Here is a 27,794-nt window from a genome sequence, read left to right on the forward strand (position 1 = left end):
TTCCTGTTTCTCATTTCTCGCCATAATTTCAACGCCTCACCACGGGCAAACCGTTCGAGATATCAAAAATCCCCTCGCAATTTTTCATCCCCAATGTCTTGAGATCATGTTCACCGAGTTTCGTGACGAACGGGTTGAAATCCTCAGAGGAGTATTTCAAATTCCAGAGCATGCTTTTTTTAAACAGCCCTGAATAGTTGACTTCCTGTTGGGCGGAGCCTAAGACATAAAGTGTGAAAGTTGTTCGGCTTAATGAGATCTATAAGTGTACCGAGTTTCATATAAATACATGCAAGTGTGTGTGAGCTATGGTTCAAGATTTCTGAAGGTGTTCCAGGGGGCGCTGTAGAGTCCCTGTGCCACGCCCGGGTCCCAGCCTCTGCAGCGTCCTGATGGCCGCAGATTCCAATGTGTGTGCCAATTTTCAAGAGTTTTTGAGCATGTTAAGGCCCCTAAAACCCCCCGGAAGGTTTAATAAAAAATAAAAAAAATAATAATAAGAAGAATAATCCTTAGAAGAACAATAGGGCTCTTCGCCCCTTCGGGCTTGAGCCCTAAATATAAGATGAGCTCTTATCAACTAACAATAATGACAAAACAACAACAACAAGTTTAACTGAATCCAGCAAACAGCAAAACAATAATCCGATAACAGTAACTGCATAATTTATTAATGCTGCAATGCATGCTGGGTATTGTTCATTTCATTAATGAAAACTATGAAGAAAATGTTAGTTGACAAGCTTTTTTCCCCATGACTAAGACAAGACGACAATAAGGTCACTCAATGATAACTAAGACTATATCAACATGCAATTTCGTTTACAAAATAAGCAGACTAAAATGTATTACAAAAGATAAAAACTTTACCAAACAAACTATTTTTATTTTCGTTAATAAAGGAGACAAAATGTTATTGCAGACTGCTCTTTAGACTAATTTCAGTGTTTGCAAACAGTGATGATGTTTTTTCCAGGGCGGAGCCAATCTGGTGGCAGCAAATGACAGTTTTAACATAGCAGTCATGTTACATTTGTGATAGATATGTTGTTTTATTAAAATTTTACAACATGGAAATGTGTAGCTGGACTACTGCGTCTTGAGCTGCAGAACTGTAGGAGGCTGGTATGTAACGTTACAGCTTTTTTCCGCGCTGCGCTGGTTTAAAAAATAATAATTGTCTGCTCGTCCGGCACTTTGCAACAACAAAGCCTAGTTATCGGCAGCGACTTTAAGCATGTTCCCTATAACACAATTATTCTATAATACTATGTTTTCAACAGCTGCTCAGGTCCACATTTTAAGCCTGCTGGAGCACATTAAGCAGCAGCAGGACCAGCTGCTGGCCAAGGTCAATCCCCTGAGCAACAGGGTGCTCAAGAGCCAGAGTGTCCTGAATGCATTCAGCTGCCCATCGAATCACTGGAAGCGGGGGATGAGCTATTTGTAAAAATTACACATGTGCATGTGGTTGATGAGCTGATGCTGTGACTGTACCTCTTTCAACCACAAACGCCCTCTTTAATCACTTTTTTTTGCTCTCTTCTCTTTAACTTTTGACAGAACCTGAAATGTTTTTAACCGATGCGACCGATTAGTACAGACCAAAACTCGACCATTTTTTTGCAGCAATAATCAGCCAAATTTGCGAATCCGTTCAGTGGCATTTGTTTACGTTCAGTGCCTCCAAAATATCCGACTTCCGGATTGAAGACGCGTCGTGAAAACCCTCTATAGTTTCAATAAAATTGATTTTTTTTAGTATTTGAGACTCAAAATGTTTCATAAAATGGAAAACATGCAGTTGCATTTTTACAGTGTAAATGTGAAATATAAGAGGCCTGTGATAAATTATGAAGCTATCCTTTAGGAGCACCTATCATGGAATTTTGAAATTTACCTTTAATGTAGTGTGTAACATAGATCTAAGTGAACAAAAACATCCAGCAAAGTTTGAAATATCGTCCCCTTGGAATTATAAGGTTCTATCTGCGTTCTGAGTAGTTTTGAGATATTGAGCTTTAAAGTTTTTGTGTTCCATAGACTTTTGTAGATAGAACCTTTTTGTTTTTTCAATAAAAAAATCCCAAAATGTACACAACTTAAAATAAAACATCACATAATGTAAATAAATGGTCACAGAATAAGAATATGTGAATAACTCAATTTTGACAAAAATGTCAGATAGAACCTTATAATTCCAAGGGGACGATATAACCTTATATATCCGTAGTGCACCGTATATAAAGTTATTGTCTTTCAAAAGTAAGAGTCGACTCTGAGTCATTTTTATGAATCGTTAGAAGACCGAAGCTTTTTCTCTGACTAGATGACTTCAACTTGTCAAGTTATTTGAATACGATACGCCCACTTATTGCGCTCCAAGACGCCAGCGAAAGCTAGAAAACATCATGGCTGTTCTGTTCTGAAGTGCGACTCAAAAGCAAACTTTTTTCATCTACCCAAGGATGAGAATTTGAAGACTAAGTGGCTACAATTCATATATACAACTGTACCACAGAGGTATAGTCCGAGCCTTGTGCTTCGTTCACGCCATTTTGAAGAAGATTGCGTTACCAACTTAAATGCAATCAAACTTGGATTCGCGAGCCGGCTGATATTGAAGGAAGGTTCAGTTCCAAGTGTATTTGCATCAGGTTCCTCCTCCGTATCACAACCTGTAAGTGTTATTAATAATTGTTGCTTTTATGTTTTATGTAGCCTGCTTAATAATTGTTTGGTTTGTTGTGTAAGCACCGTTTATCTTCTAGTTCTTCAATGACAATTGTATTGAGATGTGTGAATAGTTTGTCGTTGTTTTCGTAGTTTTCTTTAAGAATAGAGTCATACCTCGTAGTTACGTAACGTTATTGCATTTTTTTTTGTTTGGTAAAAACGTTATGTTTATGCATCGAGTTAATGCAAACAAAGACTCATTGTGCTTTTACAATATAAACTCTGGGCTATACTCGCTAACGTCACGTGAAGGCAGGGTTTTGAAAAGTGAATCACTAAATGAATCATTTGAGAATCGCTGTCAAAACAGGTAAAAATAAATGCATATTATAAGAAAACTAAAGTCTTTTTTTGTCATTGCATGCATGCAAAACTGTTGTCGGGGACTTCTAAAACAATATTTGGAACATTTTAAATGCCATAATAGGTGCTCTTTAAATTGCTATTATTACAAGGACAATCACTTCAGGGCAGCGTTGGGTTCCTACTCCAAATACAAGTACAAGTACACCACAGTGTACACAATGCAGTGCAATGGTTTTACCGGTTGCCAGGTTGAGACGAACCACTGGGCCTTGCGCTGTTTGTGGCAGCGTTTGATCACGCAGGTCTCTTGGCTGCTGGGTTTGGGCAGAGCGGCACAGGAGGCATCCGGCAGCACACGGGAGTAAGAGTCACTGCTCACACACACCACTGCTCTCTTCATCAGCCCCTTCCCACATTTACGAGAACACTGGGGGAAACATTCAGACAATAATCTTCAGTGAAGTTTTAACTGGGGAATTAGTTGTGCATTTAGTTCCTGTTTGTTTACATTCTGCTGGTCGGTGGATACAGCATCATACAAAACAAGAAGTCTTCTGTTACAGATGCACTATTCACAACGAGCCATAATTAGCTTATTTTGCAAACATTTTGACACTTATGCAACACAGTTTTCTCTAGTAAAGTGTGTCTGATAATTAACTGGAGTGTTTAATCTAAAATTCTGAGAAAAAAAAAAAAAAAAAAAAAAACTTTTTAAATGAGGGGAAAACTGCACCTTGAAGTCAAACTGAATATAAATGAAGTACAAAGTGCATTGTCTAGAAATGTATCAATGTATTATGTTAATATTCTGGGTATGATTGTTATGTTCTGGGTCAAACTAGATTAATTCAGTATAATTAAAGCAGTAATCCTTCAATGTGAATACTTCTCACATATTACAAAAAAGCAAACATGAACTTTTTTAAACGTGTATTTTTTCACAAAACGAGAATATTATAATTTAATATTTTTAGGGATGTACAGTACTATACTATATTTTGGCCGATGCCGATACTGATATATATTTTCCTTTGTTTTGAAACAACAAATCTCTCCTGTGCAGAAATTATAAACAAATATATATATATTTTTTTACTTTGTTTAGTTTTGAGCAAAAACCTACTTATTAAAATATATAATACAAGACATTGAAAGCTTTGAAAATAACTATAATTAATTCAATCTCTGCGTTTTATTTTATTTTTGATTTTTTAAGATTTAATAGATGGTCTTAAGAAAAAGAGCTGTAAAAATTTGAAAGGTCTTTCAAGCTCATGGTATTTAGGTTTTCATAATCCATTTGAAAAAAAAAAAACATATTAATGAATAAATATTTACGTCATTTTTGTAATTTTTATTTTTTTTATTCATGTAGGCTATAGCATCTGGCCTTTTAATCATAGCATTCTCATGATTTATTGTATGACCAATTATTGCTTTATTTATTCCTAAACACAAGTTTAATTCTTTTGTGGGTGTCTGTGAAGATGCCTTTAACCATGAAATTTGTAATCACAATCAAAATAGGCATTTTGTACATAACACCTCAGAGTGTCAAAATTTATCAGTCATGTTCATGACCCTAAATGAGAAATAGTTACACAATTTCAAGAAAATATACCAGTATTTTTCGTTAATCAGAAATGGATTTGGGTCACACCGCCCTTAATTTAACATAATATAAGAATTGATTGACTTTCTCTGCAATTTAAAGAAATATATACATTTTAACACACAATATGTTGTGGTTTATATTTTTAAGCTTAAAGTATCTAGCTGTTAGCTTAGCAACATGCAGAGCATTTCTGTCATTTACATAGCAAGGTAGTTGTCTATGTATATATAGAGTCAAAACTAATTTACCTTGCAAACATTCAACATCTCTCACATTGTGAAGGTTTATTCACTTTAGTTTAGAAAATGGTAATAAAGCATGACAAGAACTCAACTGTTCTTGATGCAGTTAAACTGTTAAGTTAAACTGTTTCAGAAGCAATTCTTCTTGACAATGTCATATAACTTTGATGGAAAGGTGTGTAATGAATTTGGTTAAATAACTTTCAGCAGTTAAATTTAAGAACACAAACAGAAAAAGACAATTCAGCTCAACCAATTACCAAGCAATGCTTAATTGCTTAAAACCTTTTTTGAAACCACATTTTAATGGTAGTCCACTGTATGAATAATTTGTGGGTATAATCCAGCGGCAACCCTCCCGCTCTCTCTCGTGAGGCCAATTAGCTAAAACTGTAATTTATCGACCGGCTGCAAAAGGGAGTCTATCCCATAGACTCCCCATGTTAAAATGCCTAACTTTACAGCAGAAGAAAACATGTTTACATCCATGTGCAAAAAATTATTTTGGTCTAAATAGCAAATTTTGCCCTCCATGACAACTGTGAGGGGGGTGAATTTTTTTTTATAACTCATCCGCTTAAATTATCTTAAGACTTAAAGTTCTGCATAATTAAGGGCGTGGCCACTTGAGTGACAGGTGGATTGCCGATGCTGACACTGCTGTCGCGCTAGGTGGGCGTGGCTTCAGCAAGTAGCTCCCGCCTTTTTGCCCATTTTTGATTGTCCGGGAGAGTCGCGTGGTGACGCGCTGCCAAGATGGCAACGGCCCACTCTGCACACTGTAGCCTTCAAAAACATACTTCAGGAGACTACAGGTGACGTCACGGAAACTATGTCCATGTTTTTATACAGTCTATGGGTATAATATGTCACAGTTTGCTTTATTTTGCTATCCTCACTTTAATAAATGAACAGCATTCTATAGTGTTACCGGTGTCTGAATAATTTTGGGGTTTGACTGTATGATGCATGAATTGTATGACTGAGCACTAACCTGAGACCAGGGTCCAGGGCTCCAGACCGGTGGGCAGGTGTGTGTGTTGCAGGTCTGTCTGCGGGACGGTGGTGGCTGTGCACACCAGTCATCAGTCACCATGTGCACCTGATCTGGTCCTGCTTTCTGGACACAGTGCACCTGTCTGATCTGCTCACCGGATCCACAGCTGCGGCTGCATGCGGCCCAGTCCTCCACTCGCCAGCTGTGGTGTACATTAACACACAAACACATAAGTGCCTCACATCCGGAGCCAGTTATATCTGTTAAAACAATCACTGATATTTATCTTATGTGAAGAGTTCAACCCTAGCTTTCCCAGAGCAATTATTAAGCTAATACTAATGTACTGCTTATTACATAATACTCAGTATATTGTACACTGCACAAAGATTACTGTTTTTAAACATTATGACGCATTTTAGCAGCATTCATGGGTCATAATTCCTATGCAAAGTGATTCTTTATGCCCCTTTCATATGTTTAACAGTTTTTAAAGATGTGCAGTGAATCATATTACACTGTAAAAAATTTCTTGTTGTTTTTACAAAAACTTTTTGGCAGCTGTGGTTGCCAGAATAATTTTGTAAAAATACAGAAAACTGTAAACACATTTACGTCAAAAACTGTTAATTTTACAATATAAAGCTGTAATTTACAAACAAGAAAATGTGAATATAAACCAGTAAATTCAACAACACACAAAATTAAATCTGTTTTGTACCTTGAAAAATACTGACAACCACCATAATAATGAAGATGGTACTGTATAAGAGAAAGCCACATGAAGTATCAAAGCTCATCACAAGTAGCTTCACCACAAGCAGAAGTATATATTAACATATAGAAGGTGCACATTTATGGAAACACAAAACACCATCATGGTAACACACGTGATACTTAAATAATGCAAAAAACTTTCATTAAGCAACAGAAGATGTAACATAAAGCTCAAATGTACATAACTGATAACAAGAACTATTTAAAAACATGATTATTTAAACAAAATACTTTCAAACGTGGAGTGTCACGCAGGGAATTCTGGGAATATCAGTTTACAGTTTTAGACTGTAAATTATACATTGATTTGTTCTTTTTTTACTTCTAAAAGCTGTATAATTAACAGAATTTTACTGTAAATTTACATTAAATGCTTTGTTAGATCTTTTACAGTTTTTCCCTGTATATAGTACGGGAACTTACTGTTAACCTATTATCAGTTTTTTTCCGTAGCGTTTTTACAAAATTTTACAGTTAAAATTACACTTATTTTTTACAGTGTATGTACATTTCCTGTGATGTTTTGTTCGATCATGTTTGATATTGTTACATAAAAAATAATTGATTTTAACTTTAAAATTATTTTTAAACACAATAGTATTTATTTACATTTAATTATTTTTTATATTTTAAATAGCAAATTAAGTATAGAGATATTTCATATTAAAGGTTAAAGAGTTCAGAAGGTACTTCTGGATTATTAACATTTATTTTGTTTAATTCCTCTTTATTTTATATAAAATTACTAAATTATCTTTACAAAATGATTAAAGACCTTGTTATTTTTGTATTATTTATATACTACTTTTTATTCATTTTTGAATAAGTTTTCGCTTTTATTTCAATTGACACATTTTTTTTTTATTTTTTTTTTAAGTAAACAACAACAACAACAACACTGGTCAAAAAGGACATGATAAAACTGTGGTTCATTGATCAAATTGGAAATTAAGGGTGGAGTCGAGTGCATTGCACAGTATTCTAAGCATTACCAGAAACAATATAATATTATGGGAGTGTGCGATTCTGAACGTACCCAATGAATGTACTTACAGTGTCCTTTCCCACAAGCTTCATCTAGTGAAGGGTTAACACTGAGACACCTTAATCAAAGGCAAATGGTTTGTTGAATCTCAGCAAAGCCCACCAGTCAAAATATCAGCTCATAAAGGCATCATCAATCACCCAAAAGTCCCCAAACAACCCGAGACCCCCATCAGCACATTCAAACATCCTACAATTAATTTCTCAAACCCGCGCACATCACATGACTGGAATGAGCAACAGCTCTGACCAGTGGTTTCACACCGACATCCTCTTTCAAATACATCTAATATTTATATACGTGGAATCAAACATTTGATCTGCTTTAAAAGGTACCTATGGGAATACCTCGGCTGGGCGGTTGTAATAATGAAAGGAGCTTAAAGGATTAGTTCACCAAAGAATGAAAATAAGCCCTTAAATTACTCATCCTCAAGTCATCCTAGGTGTCTATGACTTTCTTCTTTCAGACGGACGTTTTTGTAAGAAAAATATCTATATTCAAAACCTAATAATCCCTTTAATCTAGCTTTCGCTCACTGTTGTACACGGTGGATGACTTATGAGGTCATGGTCAGAGGATTTGATATAAGCCAAGAGTGGTTTTCTTTGCTGAATTCTTTACTTAAACTATGCTTCCTTTGCTCCTGTTAACAAATGTTGTTTTTCATGAGACTTACCTTTTATACAACATTTAAATATGGTTATTTTACTCACAAAAACGCATTGATTCGCTACAGGAGGACTTTGTTGAGACACATTTTATTAGGGATGGGCGCTTTTTATTTCACTTCTTTTGGACTGATGCACTGCAACACCTGTGGAGTGGCATTAAACAGCTTGAAAGATCAAAGACAGTTTTTAATATAACCCCGACTGGATTCGTCTGAAAGAACAAAATCATATACACCTAGGATGACTTGAGTAATTTATGGGCACATTTTTGGGTGAACTAACCCTTTAATAATATGTGACTCTGGATTACAAAATCAGTAATAAGGGTCAATATTTGTTTTTAATTGAGATTTAGACATCACAAGAATAAATAAGCATATGGTTTGTTAACTTGGACAATATTTGGCTGAGATACAACTATAAGAAAATCTGGAATCTAGGTGCAAAAAAACAACAACAAATAATTCACTAATTCATTTTGACTAAATTGACTAATTGACTAATAAAGTTAATCAAATTAAGTTCTTAGCAATGCATATTACTTATCAAATATTACGTTTTGATATATTTTGTGTAGGATATTTATAAAATATCTTAATGGAACATGATTTTAATTAATATCCTTATGATTTTTGAAGTAAAAGAAGAATCGATAATTTTGACCCAATACAATATATTGTTGGCTCTTTCAACAAAGAAAGAGACTTAAGACTGCTTTTGTTGTCCAGTGTCACATATATCATAGTGAATATGTGGTCTTTTGTCTCTGTTGCCATAAACCTGTTTGTGTAAATTTATTAATTATGAGCTGGATTAAACATTCACACAGCTATTATTTAACCAGGCTTCAGCTTTCAGCATCTGCAATTTAAGCCATAGTACATACGGCCCAGTTTACAACATTATGGTTGATAATGACAATGTGACAATAAAGATTTCTTTTTTAAACTTACATCTATGAATGTCATTAATTAGATACAAAATTTCAATTTTAAACAAAATCGAAGAACGAACAGACATGATGTCATTTAAAAAAAAATCAGGCCAAAATGAACTTCGCTTTGAGTTTGTTTTGGCAGTTTGTAACAGCTGATGAAAGCAAATTTTCTGGGGGAGTTTGTTATGGCTCCTAAACTGTCACAGTGTCTGGGTTGTGTTCCCTAGGGTTCCACTAGATGTCCCCCTTTCTCACGGTGTCTGTCACCTTATCACTTCCTGTTCCCTTATTTGGTCACCTTCCTCCTTGTTGTGTAATTGATTGTTCCCCCACCTGTCCCCTGTTTCCCCATTATCCTTCTGTGTATAAATACCCGGTCTGTCTGAGTCTTTGTCACGGAGTCCTTGTTTAATGTTACAGTTATTTCATGTCCGTCATCCTTACCTTGCCTAGTGTTCGTGTCTTGTTCATGTTATGTTTTGGATCTTCTGGTTTTGACCCTGCCTGGACTGTTTACCCCTTTGGATTTGCCCTCAAATAAACACCATACCTGCAATTGGATCGCTCTCTCTGTGGTTCCAGTACACCGATCTTGACAGAAGGACTCCGTCAACACGAGATCCAGCGGTATGTCGTTTTTCCATTCCCCAGCCAAGATGGCGGAGCAGAGAACAAGGTATCTTCTATTGACCGCCCTCCGCCAAGAGGGCAATGAAGTGGGTGCCCAAGATGGTCGCCAGCTTAGTGCCACAGCACAAGATGGCCGACTCAAACTCTGAGTCGCCAGTCAAGGTGCCACCGACTCGCCATCGTAGAGGGCGGAGGACGAGAAGACAGGCTTCTACCGTTCCTCAAAGCCTGGAGAACGTTCCCGAGCGGGCCGCTGCCGTCCAGGGGGACGTTCCCGAGCGGGCCGCTGCCGTCCAGGAGGACGTTCCCGAGTGGCCCGCTGCCGTCCCCGAGGCAGTGCCCGAGGCCGTTCCCGATGCAGTGACCGAGGCGGTGCCCGATGCTGTTCCGGAGGCCGAGGTAGTGCCCGATGCCGAGGCGGTGCCCAATTCTGATCCAGAGGCCGAGGTGGTGGCTGATGCCGAGGCGGTGCCCGATGCCGTGGCCAAGGCGGTGCCCGAGGTCGTTCCCGATGCTGTTCCGGAGGTCAAGGCGATGCCCGATGCTGTTCCGGAGGTCGAGGCGGTGCCCGATGCTGTTCCGGAGTCCGAGGTGGTGCCTGATGCCGAGGCGGTGCCCGATGCTGTTCTGGTGACTGAGGCGGTGCCCGAGACCGTTCCAGAGGCAGTGCCCGAAACCGAGGCGCCTCAGGTCTCCACAGACAGTTCAGAGTTGAGTCATGTTCCTGTGAACTCTCCAGAGTCGAGGCAGATTCACCTGGACTCTCCGGAGTCGAGTCAGGTTCCGGTGGACTCTCCGGAGTCGAGTCAGGTTCCGGTGGACTCTCCGGAGTCGAGTCAGGTTCCGGTGGACTCTCCGGAGTCGAGTCAGGTTCCGGTGGAGCCAGGGCCAGACACTGATGACCCTCCAAAGCCAGGGCCAGTCACCGATGACCCTCCAGAGCCAAGTCAAGTCACTGGGTGGTCTGCTGCTCCCTGTTTGTGTTTACACTTCTGGTGTCTGTTCCCCATGTTTTGCTTTTCCGTCCCTCCGTCCCTCCCCTGAGCCTCCACCTGTCCGCCTCCCTCCTGGTCTCTGTGTTGTGTTTATCGTGGAGCGTCTGGGAGCCGCTCCGTAGAGGGGGGGTACTGTCACAGTGTCTGGGTTGTGTTCCCTGGGGTTCCACTAGATGTCCCCCTTTCTCACGGTGTCTGTCACCTTATCACTTCCTGTTCCCTTATTTGGTCACCTTCCTCCTTGTTGTGTAATTGATTGTTCCCCCACCTGTCTCCTGTTTTTCCCATTATCCTTCTGTGTATAAATACCCGGAGTCTTTGTCACGGAGTCCTTGTTTAATGTTACAGTTATTTCATGTCTGTCATCCTTGCCTTGCCTAGTGTTCGTGTCTTGTTCATGTTATGTTTTGGATCTTCTGGTTTTGACCCTGCCTGGACTGTTTGGATTTGCCCTCAAATAAACACCATACCTGCAATTTGATCTCTCTCTCTGTGTTTCCAGTACACCGATCGTGACATAAACACCTTTGAGTTTCTCTCGGTCCATTTCTCATTCAACAGAGATCAGGCGAGACAGAACAATATCTGCGGCCTAGAGACTATCAACATGAATACACTGGAGTGTTGAATAGCTGAGCCTCACAGATATATCCACACCTGTAAGATCGCTCGTGGAGAGACTTTAAAGATTCAGAGAAAGCATTAATTCCTAGAAGGAAATAGCAATGAAGCTTGGTGTCGACAACCCAGAGTTATGCAAAAAGCAATGCAGAGAAACATCCGAGACATGTTTTCTAAAGCCATGAAAAGAATGAAAGGAAAGAGTAAAGATATAAGGTAGCAAGTACCAAATACATGTGTTTCTAATACATAAAACATACAAACATAAAGTTTAGTTTTTTTTCAAAAGTAAATCATGACACCACGTAAAAAATAAATAGGTGTAACAATTTATCCAGTTTAATATAATAAATGAACACTAATAAAATAAAGTAACAAACTGACTCTAATATATATATATATATATATATATATATATATATTTTTTTTTTTCACATCATGCTAGTTTTACAGACTATGAGACATTCACACTTCCCATATAGGACTGATTATGTTTTTTTTATTGCAAACATGATACTTGACTCTGTACTGCTGCTAAACATCATTCTTTTGTCTATAATATTCTGACCATTGGTGCCCGTGTCACACCTAGAATGCACTTCATTTCATCGTTGTTGTGTTCAGGGGATACGCGCGAGCATCACGTGTCATGTTTACATTATTCTTAAGACATCGTCAGCACACTGGAATAGACACCAGCACATGTTTGGCTGCTGTTACACACAGAGTGACTCATCGCTGTGCTCTTGGACACCCCAAAGTGTCTCGCAACCACATAATATAATCTATGAGTATGAACACAAATGTTTTTAGTTGCACAATCTTGATTTTACACACTGCTGCTTTCCAAAATACACTCAAGCAACTATTCCAGTTTCAGTGGTGGCCTTAATGTGCTTAACTGTAGTGAAACCCTCATGGATTTACAGCCTAAATTTAAATAATTTTCCATTTTTCTTGTGTAGTTTTATGGATTTTCTTAAAGGATGTGAGGTTAGATAAATTGAAGTATTCAAATATATAATTTATGTTCTCTACAGCTAGACTGACCCCATCTTGACTGTGAAGATAAATAAGTAGGCATACTTTTGGATGGCCAGGTGCGGTCACATATTTTTCTGTGCTGTTTTGTTCCCATCTGTAATTCTCTCAAATGTTGTACAACTTATTGGGCTGTGAATGTATGTTTATATTTGTTGTCCTTTTTTTGTAAACGGTAATTTGACTGCGATCTGATAAAAGTGTTAATGGTTTGACCGTGAATGCTCCGAAAGAGGATGGATCTAAATCTGTGATCATGTAATCAACTGTTGAGCAACCATGAAATGAACTGTAGGTGTATCTTCCGAGAGAGTCTACTCTCACCCTGCCATTGACGAGGTACAGACCCAGGCTTCAGACCAGAAGATTCACATTTTTATTCGGTTGGTCATCAGAGTTATTTCTTGGGAAGTGTACAATGTTTTGTAGGAAGCGCTGTCTAAAAATATAGTTATTCCCATAATCTGTGGTGTAGTTGGGAAGAGATCCTGTCCTGGCATTTAGGTCTCCACAGATTTTTTCCTGGGCCTGGAAGTCGTGTTTTTGACTTTTGAAAGATTCAAAGATGTCCTCATTATAGTATGGAGATTCAGAGGGAGGAATATAGAAAACATCTTTAGTGGTTTGGGTAAGGTGCTTGTAGATTTTGAGCCAATTTTAATAGTTTGGATGTGTTTGTCAATTTCTTGTTTGTGCCAGATATTGATCCCTCTGAATCTCTTCCAAGTGTGATTCTATCCCACTTTCTAGAGCCCCCTTCCTCAAATCTTGCCCTGTAGGTCCAGTGCACTGCAGAGTTTGGCTCCAACCCTGATTAAAGCCACCTGCCTGGTATTTTCTAATAATCCCAAAGACATTGACTAGCATGCTCAGGTGTGTTTGATTAAGGTTAGAGCCAAACTCGGCAGGAAAGTGGATATCGAGGTCCAGATTTGAGGATCCCTGTTCTAGAGGATAGAGATATTTCACAGTATCCTGAGGGATATTCTCTCTCTCTCAGGGCAGGAAGCCCATGAAGACTCAATGCTTGGATTAATCACTTTACAGAACCAAGTCAGCTTATTCTGGGAAGACTGACATAAGAGGACACGAGATCTGTGACTGGAAGATCGTCTGTGTTCCAGGGAAACTGGTTTAATTAGACTAATCCAGCGATAGAGCAGTCATCTGTCTCACAAACACCAAAACACTGCTCTTTCAAGCACATCTGAAGAAATGAGGAATGCTTGTTCGTTCCCTGCAGTGATAAAAGAAGATAAAAGAACCATTTTTTGGTTCCACAAAGAAACATTCAGTCAAAGGTTCTTTAAGGAACCATCTTTTTGTATAATCCGAAGATCCTTCTTTATCCACTAAGAATCTTTTGTGAAACAGAAAGGTTATTCAGATGTTAAAGACTTTTTATGGAGCCATTTAGACAAAAAAGGTACTTCTACAGCATTCTGAAGCACCTTTATTTTCAAGAGTGTAGGGTGTTTGCCAACTGGATCTTGCACTTATCCTTCTTCGGGACCAGAGTCTGTCTGCCTCTAAAACCATCAACACCTGCGGATATGTTGTTCAATATTTTCGCTGACAGTGCGTTACGGAAAACACAGGCAACACAGATCTGTTCTCCAGCCGTCGGAGACCAGTGCTTTTGGATCTGTAATGTGCATGGGTGTATAAACTTTACAGAAAATGCTGTGAGGTATTGATTATGTTGTGCAAGCTATCATCTAACTGACATAAAGACAAGACGCTAATCTAAACCCAATTACTGTGTTAAAATGATCTCCAGCCAGAGGTCTTGAACTTCTCAACTGCACATGACAATTACATTTAGGATACAGTCACTTTCAACCCAGTGAACCATTTACATTATTTATTGCCATGAAAATGGCAAATCACACAAGGTTTTAAATAATTTTTTAGGGTTTTTGATCACTAAAATGGCAATTAATTGTTATTTATAACATCAAAAGCTTTCACATTGGCCAATAAAACCGCACCAAACAGGAAAATGAACTCTGGTACGATTCAACTGAACTAAATGAGGCAGGTGTGAAAGCACCCATAAAGTATTTTTAATCATTGGTGTTATAAATATTTGTGTCATGGCTTCTTATGATAGACATTATGCCACGCTGTCTGGTCTTTGTTTTCCTGGGTGTCCACTAGTGGTCTCACTTCACCATAGGCACCTCACTGTAGGCACTACAATTCCCACATAGCCTTGTCCCTTCATCACAGTAATTGCACTCCTGTTAATTGCACTCAGGTGTCTTCACTTGATAGTCATTAACCTGCCTATATTAACCGGTCTTTTTCTGTTTGTTTTCATGGAGTCCTATCTTTCCGTCACCCAGTTTCCCCGCCTTCCGACTTTCCTAGGTTCCTGTTCCTGTTCCTGTTCCTGTTCCAGTTCCTGTTCCTATCCCTGTTGTTTGTTTTGGATTGATTTCTGGTTTTGACCCCTGGGCCCGGTTTTTCAGAAGTAATCCAGTAGGATTTTGGATAATGGATTGGATCAAATCATCTGGATTAAACTGATCCCATCAGAAGGGTGGATTCAGCGTGGATTTCATGGCCAAAATGTAATGAAAACTTTAAAAATGTATCAAATAATACTATATTTGGATCATGCAGTATCTTACAAGATATCCTATTTATTCATAAGGTTTTAATTTTATTTGTTCATCCGTCAGGCTACAGTGATTAGGTAGGCTTTAACGTATTCAGCCTTTCAGTATAGGCCTACAGCAAAGTAGAAAGAGTTTGCCCTCATAAAATAATCCCCCAAACAGCTGTCAAAATTGACCAAAAACAATACATTTTATTCTGTCACTAATTGTCACTAATTGATTGAACCCTCACTGGCTATTCTATTTGTTGCTCTTTACATATCTATAGTTCTACATTGTGATTTCCTATCCTGTTTGAGCACTGGTTACCCAGCACTGGTTATCCAGATTTGGTGATCCTGAAAAGTTCCTATCCGGATCAGATTGATCCAATCCGATGTTGCTTTAAAAAACTGGCTCCAAAAGAAAGCTGGATTACATGATCACGGATCGCAAAAAAAGGATTACTAAAACCGGATCAATTTTATCCGGATTAAACCTTTTGAAAAACCAGGCCCTGCTTGTTGGATTCTGATTTGGATTACCCATTAAATCACACTTGCGTTTGGATCTCTCGTCTCCTTGTTTCTCTGGGTTTCCGAACGTAACACATTATCACTGATATCACCTCTATTATACTGACATTTTTCATTTCTGTGTATAAAATTAGTAATTACAGTCATTCAGACACACTCTCTCTGTTTAAAGGGGGGGGGGGGGGGGGTGAAAGGCTTGTTTTCACTCAATATCCTGTTAATCTTGAGTACCTATAGAGTAGTACTGCATCCTTCATAACTCCAAAAAGTCTTTAGTTTTATTATATTCATAAGAGAAAGATAGTCTGTACCGATTTTTCCCGGAAAAACACGACCGACTGGAGGCGTGACGTGTGGGCGGAGCTAAAGAATCACGAGCGCGAATAGGCTTTTGCGTTGAGAGTGATTGGAAGCTGTGACATTACCCAGAGCCGTTGAAAAACATATTTAACGGCTCTGACATTACCTTGAGGAAAAAACCATCATCCAAAATAAACCATGGCTAACAGTCTGATTCAGCCGTTTATTTATAATCCAGAATCAGATCCCGAGGCTGAAACTGAACGAGAGCAGCAGCAACGACTCGCTCTGAGCGGGGCTCGAACCCGGGTCTCCGATGAGAGGCGGACGCACAAACAAGGAGGCAGAGATATTTTAAGCAGTTTTACTCACCGCCTGCGGTTCCAATACACGATCGTGACCCTTTTTCGTTGGGATTGCATCATCCTTAAGAAATAAACAATACGCAAATCCGTCGTCAAACTGGCCTTGTTTGTAAAACAAGCATCTTCGAAATGCAGGGAACAAACAAAAACACTTGCACAACTCCGTTGATGCTCTGTAAAAATAAACTCCATCCACTGGTCCCTTAATGCTGTTTTTTCTTTGGTAATCTGTGCAGGGTTGTCTTGCCCTGGCAACCAAAAACACACTTCTTTTGTGACATTTCGCGACGCTCTCACTCTGATCAGTGAATGTCTGAGCTCTCAGTGCTCTGCTATATGGGAGCGCACTCTTCCGGCAGAAGTGCCTCAGGACCCATATAAGGAAATTCCGCTCCATCTAACGTCACACAGAGCCATACTCGAAAAAAACTTTCCGAAACTTGTGACAAACCGGAAGGATTATTTTTGGAACAGAAATACTCCTTCAAACGTACAACTTAATTTTTGAAACTTTGTCCATGTTTAGCATGGGAATCCAACTCTTTAACAGTGTAAAAAACTCAGTATGCATGAAATTGCATTTCACCCCTCCTTTAAATCTAGATTAATAACGCATCTCTTTCGACAAGCATTCGAATAATGTATCTCTTAAATTGTGAGTGTAGTTGCATCTGATCAAATGCATTTCTTATTCTTAAGCTTGGGTTAAACTAATTAATTTTACTTTGTTGGATCAGCAGCTATGCTAATGATGTCTCTGTTTTTCCAGGGGATTTACATCCCGTGGTAACTAGGATTTACACAAGCTCCAGTCTGGATCCAGAACACCTGAGAAGAGATGATGCTGACCCTCAGAGGACCCCAGATGATGCTAACCCTGAATCAACAAACAGAACTAACAAATATTGCTACTAGTGTGACTGCATTATATAATAATCATTAATCATTATTAATATTAATAATGTTCATCATCTGGCTGAATATGTCTTGTATTAATTTTTCTGTCTGTCAGCAATGTGTACTGCATTACGCCTTAAAGCTGATCTGGTTTGGTTCTCCTCAGTCCCAGCAGACCCAAACAAGAACCCCAAAAAAAGTAATCCGGCAGGACATGCTCTTATCCCTCCAAAGTCCTCATTTTTCAGCAGCAGGTTAAGCATGAACCTTCATCTCGATAGTGTTTCTCCAGCGTCTCCTGAAGAGCCATGAGCTCACTGCATATTCAATATCATTCACCCCAAATCAGCACATTAGCCAGATTATTGTATATGTTGAGACAGAAACGGATATCTCTCATTTGCATCTTCTCAGGTCAGATTGTTCTGTCAGAACATGTTGTTGCACAATCATGTGGAATAAATAAAAACAGCTCTGACATCTGAAATCACAAAAACGTGCATCTGGTTGTCCAACATTATAAAAAACCATAGAAGCAACACATCACAGTCTCTGTTTCTCGGATCTGCCTGTCATGCCTTGTCGAATCAAATGACCGCATGCTGGTCTACACTGGTGCTGATCTGGGGTCAGGGTTGTGAGGTCTCCTTTCTCACTGTCCCAGGAATGGATGAATGGTGGTGCCAACATGTGAGTAATGTAGGGTACACCCAAGACATGCCTGGATAAGGTGACCTTTCACCCTGCCTCGCCCAGACTGAACGTCCAGACACCCATCAGTGGGCCTATTAATCTCAACATGTTTACTGGGCAATGCCCTTCTTTGTCAACCATCAAATCAGCTTTGAGTGCATGCAAACATGATAAACGAAGCATGTTCTCACAGGCACTGAGGAAATGACTTGTTTGTTTCAATCAGTAAACTCATATAAGAGCTGGAGAGGCTTGAATACTCATGGGATGCCGGTCCTTGCACCAGGTGAATGTGTTTAAAATGCTTTATTAGGTAAAAATTTGGGACTGTTACCAGTGGGTATCAGACAGTCTCATTTAAACTCATCTCGACTTTTCATGTTAGTCTCTTGATTGAAAATCTGTCTTTTTAATGCTTTCGTCTTCCATAATAATGCAATGAATTACATTCACATCAAAAGCTTTCTCCGCTAAAATTAATCATATAATTAATTAGATCAAAATGTTATATACATTTTATAAAACAATAAATTTAAAAACATACATGCACTACCATTCAAAAGTTTATGGCTATTATGATTTTTTAATGTAAAAAAAAAAAAAAAAAAAAAAAAAAAACATCAAGGCTGCATTTATTTGATCAAAAACACAGTTAAAAAATATTTCTTTCTGTGAAGTGATGATGATGTAATTGATGTAATTGTAAGTGATGTGCAGCTGTATTTTCAGCATCATTCCTCCAGTCTTCAGTGTCACATGATCTTCAGAAATCATTCTAATATGATGATTTACTGCTCAAGAAACATTTCTGATTATTATCAATGTTGAAAACAATATTTTTGAGGAAACTGTGACATTTAATTGACAACATTTAATTTTTCAGGATACTTTGATGAATAGAAAGTTCAAAAGAACAGTATTTATTTGAAATGTCAATCTTTCGCAACATTATACATTTCTTTACTGTCACTTTTAAATCAATTTAATGCATCATTGATGAATAAAAGTATTTAAAAAAAATAATAATAAAAAAAAAATATATTATTCTCCCCAGCTATAGACATGCTCTAAAATCTGCTACGGCAGAGCATTTCAACAAACTCGAAAATGGCTAAATTAACAAATAACCAGATGCCACCTGATTCAAATATTCCATCAACATTTAATAGTAATGGCCTTATGAATTTCTTCACTGATAAAATAGATAACATTAGATATAACACCATCCATCCATCGCACCCAAAGATAAACTGCAGTGCTTCACAACTATAGGACAGGAAGAGCTAAATAAATTACACTGTATCTACCACATCATTAACTCGTCGTTATATTTAGGTCACGTCCCAAAACCTTTCAAGCTGGACTGAACTGGCCAATTATAGGCCTATTTCAAATCCTCCATTTATGTCTAAAATTTTTGAAAAAGTTGTTTCAGCTCAATTGAGCTCCTTCCTGCAAAAAAAAAAAAAAAAAAAAAAAAAAAAAGATCTGTATGAATAATTTCTCATTGCTAGTTTTACTTGATCTTAGTGCTGCGTTCGACACCACAGATCATGACATACTCATAGAAAGATTACAAAACTACACAGGTATTCAAGGGCAGGCTCTAAGATAGTTTAGATCCTACCTGTCTGATCGCTAACATTTTGTTTATTTAAATGGGGAGTCATCTCATTTATCACCAGTAAAATATGGAGTGCCACAAGGATCCGTCCTAGGTCCTCATCTATTTTCAATATACATGTTGCCCCTTGGTAATATTATTAGAAAATACGGGATTAGTTTCCACTGTTATGCTGATGATACTCAACTATATATGAAACGTCTAAGGTAGTCCAAAAAGCAGTTAGAGTCCTTATCAGGTCAAGAAAATATGATCATATTACCCCAATTTTACAGTCTCTGCACTCGCTACCTATTAAGTTCCGTATAAGTTACAAATTATTATTACTTACCTACAAGGCCCTAAATGGCTTAGCTCCTGCGTACCTAACTAGCCTTATACCACGCTACAATCCATCACGCACCCTAAGGTCCCAAAAAGGAGGTAGAGCTTTTTCACATTCGGCTCCCAAACTCTGGAATAGCCTTCCTGATAATGTTCGGGGGTTCAGACACACGCTCTCTGTTTAAATCTAGATTAATAACGCATCTCTTTCGCCAAACATTAAATTAATGTATCTCTTAAATTGTGACTGCAGTTGTATCTGATCAAATGTGCATTCTTATTCTTTAGCTTGGGTTAAACTAATTAATTTGACTTTGTTGCAACAACAGCTATGCTAATTATGTCTATGTTTCTGCTGGGATCTTCATCCCGTGGTAACTAGGATTTACACAAGCTCCAGTCTGGATCCAGAACACCTGAGAAGAGATGATGCTGACCCTCAGAGGACCTGAGATGATGCTAACCCTGAATCAACAAACAGAACTAACAAATATTGCTACAAGTGTGATTGCATCATATAATAATTGCTGTTAATAATTTTCATCGTCTGGCTGACTACGTCTTGTATTAATTTTTCTGAAAAACCCTGTCATATGTGCACAAACTGACAGTCACCAATTATAAGCTACTACTAAATATTGTAGAAACTTAATTTTCTGTAAAGTTGCTTTGAAATGATTTGTATTGTAAAAAGCACTATACAAATAAACTTGAATTGAATTCAATCCCCAAACTTTTACACGGCAGTGAACGTACATAATTTATATTTTTGTAAGCCTGATTTTAAATACAAATTGAACAAAAATGCTTGGGCCTTGCAAAAGGAAAACAGCGAATGGTCAGCAACATGCATTTAAAGTATTTAAATATACAGGTAGGAGGATTATGTCAAAGTAATTTATGTGTGCCATATTTCCTGCTGCCAACTGGTGGCATTATGACTATAACTGAATAATTGCATGTTGATGCCTTTAAGCAAGCAGTTTTATCAAACATACGAAGTTTGGTGAATATTGAATATGGTGTGTTTGAGTTAGTGTAAAGAGTGACATATCCTGTTGCCAGCAGGTTGAGCTATGATTATAACTGAATATTGGTCTTTAGATGTCTTCAGGCCAAGACTATCGTAGAGCAATTTAACATCACAAAAGTGCTTTAGATTACACTGACTAAACTTGGTGTTGATCTGTTTAAATCTCTAGAAGGAGTTCGTTTAAATACAACGACAGCAACACAAAACTTGCAGAGAAAATTCAAAATAACAGACTTCCTGTTGAATATCGGACTTTGTGCCATGGAACTATTTTGTAAGTATTGGTGTGCTAAATTTTCACCACTTCTGGTGAGTGTGTGTGTGTGTGTGTGCAGAGTTTCATGGGTTTCTGAGCATGTTTATGCCCTCAAAAATATGATTCATTTTGGAGAAGAAGAAACTGAACAATTCCTATAGTGTCCTTGCACCATTTGGGCTGGGGTCCTAAAAATATATTATTATGGTAATTATGATTATTATTACTATTGTTAAGAGATGCTCAGGTCTTTAAGTGGATATGGCAAACGGGAGAGGCAGCAGCAGTGCAGTGTTTTCCCATCAGTACGAGCAGCTGTGTGTTTAGTGTGTTAATGACGGCACAGATGCAGATGCTCAGCAGGGTTATAGTGCGTGATCTGCCTCTTACACTCAAGATATGTGAGATATGGAGAAACTGAGCGAGTGTAGCAAACAGGGGAGAAAGAGCTGGATCTCACTGCCAAAGAAAACACTGCTACACTTGGGAAGCAATCAGCGGAGCATCAGGCAGGTTTACAGGAGCTTCAGACACTTTAATGCTTTCAGAGCAGCTCTCAGAGACATGAGGAGTCTGTCTGTCAGCTGTGAAGACGGCTCTGTGCTGGACCTCAGGGAAGCACAAAACCTGCTCTGTGAACTGAGATGCTGGCAGAGCAGATGTGAGCGTCATTCTGTGTCTACCTTTCCAAGCCATTGGACATTGTTGGTAATTACTCTGCCCTGGAGTCTAGCTGCACTAGGCTTGACAATCGAGACAAAACATGCTCTGCATGATGCTGCCATGGAGACACTTTTAAAACATCTGATGATGGACACGAGAAAACATGAGCAGTGAGGTTTAAAACCACACACACACACACACACACACAGAGATCTGCTGCTGCAGTGACACGAGATCAGACAATATCTGTGCCTTGTGTCAAATCCCTGCAACCAATCATTACCATGTGGTAACTAGCATGAGAATAAAACTTTGCATAAACAAAAATGACCTCATACATAATTCCCCCGGAACTGCTTCCATTTACAACAGTGAGCGCAAGCTACATTAAAGTTATTATTAGTTTTAAAAAAAAAAATCTTAAAAAAAATGCATTGATTCACTACAGGAGGCCTTTGTTCACCCCCCCCAGTTATGGATGGGGCCCTTTTTATTTCACTTCATTTGGACTGAAGCACTACAATTAGTGTTGGGTAAGTTACTTTAAAAAAGTAATTAATAACTATTACTAATTACATCATCAATATTGTGTTTAAATTACTAATTAATTAGTAATTTAATTAATTAGTAAGTAACCGTTTATTAGGCTACATCTTAAAATCCCTATAAACCTTAATAGAAATTAAACTTTATTCTTTCAGTTTGAGTCAAACATAGAATAGTTTAGCCTTTTAGCTTTTAAACAACTGTATTTTTTATTTAAGTCCAACTAGTATAATCCGAACAGGTTTATGTAGAAAATAACACGTTAACTAATGTAGGTAAGAATAAATTACATAAATGATCTTCTCTGCTGAATAAAGCCATGTCAGATCACACTCCTCTTCTGAGGCAAATTCCTCATAGCAGGACTTCTTTCAAAAACAAGGAAAATTTGATGAAATATTTATTATTATTATTTGTTTATATATATATATATATATATATATATATATATATATATATATATATATATATATATATATATATATATATATATATATATATATATATATATTATTTCATCTAGATGAGGGTATTGCATACAAGTGTCTGCAAATAATGAGGTCAGATACGGAAAAGCCTGTGCCTCACTTTAGTTTCATACGGTTTACATAATCAGATAATATTCATTTTCGTTTGAATTTGTTAATTTAAAAGTAGACACAAGCTTTCTATAGACATATTTCTCATGTATGTGTGTCAAATATTCGCTGAGTTTGTGACATGTAGAAAGTTGCTCACAGAGACCTACATGGCAGAAAGTGAACCCTGTTTGTTTTGTTTATTTTGCAAAAGCAAAATGTTTTGTTGTTATTGTCAGTGTACACAAATAAAAGTAGGGCCTTTTTAGATTTGATTAAGGTTCATCTTATTTAAGGTTTCTCTGTGAATTAGGAAAAATGGAAAGTGAATGCGCAGGTGCTTCAAAGGTTAAAGTGGGGGTGAAATGCTCATTTTCACTCAGTCTCCTGTTAATCTTGAGTACCTATAGAGTAGTACTGCATCCTTCATAAATCCAAAAAGTCTTTAGTTTTATTATATTTATAAGAGAAAGATAGTCTGTACCGATTTTTCCCGGAAAACACGACCGGCTGGCGGCGTGACGTGTGGGCGGAGCTAAAGAATCACGAGCGCCAGTAGGCTTTTGCGTTGAGAGCGTTTGGAAGCTGTGACATTACCGTGAGGAAAAAAACATCCCAAACAAACCATGGCTAACAGTCAGATTCAGCGTATATTTATGTTCCAGAATCAGATCCAGAGGCTGAAACTGAACGAGAGCAGCAGCAGCAACGACTCGCTCCGAGCGGGGCTCGAACCCGGGTCTCCGATGGGAGGGGACGCACTAACAAGGAGGCAGAGATATTTTAAGCAGTTTTACTCACCGCCTGCGGTTCCAAAACACAATCGTGACCCTTTTTCGTTGGGATTGCATCATCCTTAAGAAATAAACGATACGCAAATCCATGTCAAACTGGGCCTTGTGAGCAAGCATCTAGTGTTTTAGACACTTCTAAAACATCTGATGATGGACACGAGAAAACATGAGCAGTGAGGTTTAAAACCACACACACACACACACGCACGCACACGCATGCACACAGAGATCTGCTGCTGCAGTGAAACGAGATCAGACAATATCTGTGCCTTGTGTAAAATCCCTGCAACCAATCATTACCATGTGGTAACTAGCATGAGAATAAAACGGCGGACGCACTAACAAGGAGGCAGAGATATTTGAAGCAGTTTTATTCACCGCCTGCGGTTCCAACACACGATTGTGACCCTTTTTCGTTGGGATTGCATCATCCTTAAGAAATAAACAATATGCAAATCTGTCGTCAAACTGGCCTTGTTTGTAAAACAAGCATCTTCGAAATGCAGGGAACAAACACAAACACTTGCACAACTCCGTTGATGCTCTGTAAAAATAAACTCCATCCACTGGTCCCTTAATGCTGTTTTTTTCTTTGGTAATCTGTGCAGGGTTGTCTTGCCCTGGCAACCAAAAACACACTCCTTTTGTGACATTTGGCGACGCTCTCGCTCTGATCAGTGAAGTCTGTTGTGCTCTCAGTGCTCTGCTATACGGGAGCGTGCACTCTTCCTGCAGAAGTGCCCTTAGGACCCATATAAGGAAATTCCACTCCATCTAACGTCACACAGAGCCATACTAAAAAAAAAACTTTCTGAAACTTGTGACAAACCGGAAGGAGTATTTTGGGAACAAAAATACTCCTTCAAACGTACAACTTAATTTTTTAAACTTTGTCCATGTTTAGCATGGGAATCCAACTCTTTAACAGTGTAAAAAACTCAGTATGCATGAAATAGCATTTCACCCCCCCTTTAAAGACGCTGCATTCATTTTTATTATTATTTAGATTTCAAATTCAATGTTGATTTTAGAACTATTGAAATTATTTACTGTATGTTACGCAAGTACTTCATAAGTAACTGTAATTAAATAACCTAAACACTGACTGCAACATCCGCTGATTGCAATGAAACAACTTGAAAGATCAAAGACAGTTTTTTTGTATAACTCCGACTGGATTAGTCTGAAAGAAGAAATTCATATATGTGGCGAGTGGGGCGAGGCCGAGAGGCGTGGGAACGAGGAGTGAGGCCAGGTGTAGTGATTGGAGATGAGCTACACCTGCGCCCCACCGCCGGTCTTGAGTCCCACGTAGGAGATGGAAGGATATAAAACTGGAGTGACGACCGTGAAGGACGAGAGAGGACCAGGCCTGGGACATTATTTTATGTTTTGGCTTTTATTTGTGCGCACCACTGTAATGATATGAACTTCTTACCGATGAGTTTATATCCTTCCATCTCCTACGTGGGACTCAAGACCGGCGGTGGGGCGCAGGTGTAGCTCATCTCCAATCACTACACCTGGCCTCACTCCTCGTTCCCACGCCTCTCGGCCTCGCCCCACTCGCCACAATATACACCTAGGATGCCTCTGGGGTGAGTGAGACACAGCCTTTTTTTCATTTTTGGGTAAACTAACTGCTTGAACACATTAAGGAGATCTGTGCCTATTTGCGCCGTGTTTCTTAGCGTGTGTTGTCAAATTGATGAAGATATTTTCTTATTTGAAGGTAATTTGCAGGTGTTTTTTCATTTGCAGCGAGTTGAGCCTTCTTGGCCACCGTAGTTAAAGGTATTTGTTGAGTAAAATAACACAAGCATTCACAGTATGTGGATCCTAAACAGTTAATAAAATCTACACACACACACACACACACACACACACATCAGTGATGCGCGGGTTGATCCAAAAATTAGCAGGTGCCTATGGTCACCCACGGTTACGAGTCATCCAAAAATATTTTTTAATGATATTCGGGTCGCGGTCGGTCAATTTTGAAATAAATAGGCCTACACTTTATTGGCTGAATAACTGGCGCGAATAGAGTGACCAACTGTCCCGCTTTACGTTTTACTGTACAGCAATTTTACCCTTTGTCCCGCCTTACGCAAACTGAGCATCTGTCCCGCATTTTCATTTGACCCTGCCTAATAAATACACAGATACGTCCATTGGCGTACTGTAAACTTATGTCCAGTAGTTCAGAGGAGAATGATAAAAGCGTTAGTCGATAGGCTGTACGTCAATCAAACTGTTGACTGGTGCGTGAACGCCTCCTCAAGACCTATACTTGAACAATCTCAAGCGCGCTGATCGGTCAGGTTAAGCAGCAATGGCCAGTGTGGGCACGAAAAAGAGAAGATGCACTTTTAATAGTGAATGGACCGCAACATAGTCTTGGTTAAGACCTGTAGATGGTGAAGCAGAGAGAGCTTTTTGCATTTTATGCAAAAGCAGTTTTTCTATGGGACATGGTGGAGTATACAACGTGAAGCAACATGGTGCATGTGAGTAACTTACCACAGAAAAAAAGCACCAATAAACATGCTAATCAGTGCAATAGTTTTTCAATAAACTAAATGATCCACAGGTTGACAAAGTTTGGGCAGCAGAAATGACGAGCATTTATAATGCCGTAAATCACACACATTGTAACGAGTTAGCCCCAGTCATTTTTCCAGATTCTGAAATAGCTAAGAAAAAAGTGGTAGAAACTTTGGGTGATATTTTGAGTCAGGTATTGTATTAATATTTTAGTCTGTGGGTTTAAAAAGAAATATAGGCAATATATTACAGAAAGCTTAAAATGTCTACTTTTAAACAAAAACATTCAAACCAAAATAAATAGGCTACTCTCTGATTATGTAATCCATATGAAATGTGCATTTCTCTCTGGCGTTCATGGGGAGTCCACATCGTCAACTTCATCTTAGCAGCGACACAGAATAGACCAGTTTATTACTAAACAATCAAATGTCTCTTTGGTAATTTAGACATATTCATAATCATTACTTTGTGGCAAGCTTTATGTGCGTGGTCATAACGTGTATTATCCTGTAGGCTATAGCCTATTTAAGTAATTAAATTAATATAAAGGGGCGAAGCATTTAGTACTTTTAAAAAATGCGGGTCAGGAAGCGGGTCGGGTACAATATTTTGAGTTGCGGGCAGGTTAGTTGAAAACATCGGTCGGGTGCGGGTTGTTTATACATTGACCCGCGCATCCCTGACAAACATATATACTTATACATATATATATATACACAGTATATAAAATTATTTTTCCCCCTTCCCTTCATTTTAGTTACATCAAGTAACACACCTTTTAAATTATTTTAGTTTTAGTTAACCATTATATCCCTGATTTGAAGTACTAAAAACTCAGACTGAAAAAACGCGGGACAGATGCTCAGTTAGCGTGAGGCGGGACAAAGGGTAAAACTGCTGTAGAGTACAACGTAAAGTGGGACAGTTGGTCATTCTATTTGCACCAGTTATTCAGCCAATAAAGTGTAGGCCTATTTATTTCAAAATTCTGTTTATTAGGCTACTATATAAATTACAAAGTTTTAATTGGCATCATTATTTCAAACGACCTGACCAACCGCGACCCGAATATCATTAAAAATACGTAACCGTGGGTGACCACAGGCACCCGCTCATTTTGGATCAACCCGCGCATCACTGGTAGCCAGGTCTCATCTCGCTTTAGAGAGTCGTTATGCTGAGACCTCCATTCTTAAGAGCTCCCCTAACCGGGTTGAGTAGGTAGGTTTCCTCTCGGTTTAGAGAGTCTTCTTGCTGAAGCCTCCACTCCCCAGAGCTCCGCTTAGGCAGTAATGCGAGTAGTAGGCTCTTTTTATTTGAGCCTCACTACCTGCCTCTGGCGTTGAATGTAGCTAGGTCTCCTCTCATTAGACCTGAGACCTCTACTCTTAGAACTCCAGACTCTGGCGGGTA

General features: G+C 38.6%; 1 protein-coding gene across 1 annotated transcript in view; it reads right to left on the minus strand.

Moving 5' to 3' along the window:
• The window catches only part of LOC113116579 (A disintegrin and metalloproteinase with thrombospondin motifs 16), a 108,111-nt gene that overhangs the window by 12,882 nt on the left and 67,435 nt on the right, over nucleotides 1-27,794 (minus strand). The window contains exons 19-20 of the mRNA XM_026284820.1: nucleotides 5,897-6,101; nucleotides 3,281-3,469 (exon numbers count right to left, since the gene is read on the minus strand). Coding sequence (XP_026140605.1) covers nucleotides 3,281-3,469; nucleotides 5,897-6,101 — 394 coding nt within the window. The remainder of the gene's footprint in view (nucleotides 1-3,280; nucleotides 3,470-5,896; nucleotides 6,102-27,794) is intronic.

This window comes from Carassius auratus, chromosome 16, assembly GCF_003368295.1.
Source record: "Carassius auratus strain Wakin chromosome 16, ASM336829v1, whole genome shotgun sequence".
Taxonomy (NCBI): Eukaryota; Metazoa; Chordata; class Actinopteri; order Cypriniformes; family Cyprinidae; genus Carassius; species Carassius auratus.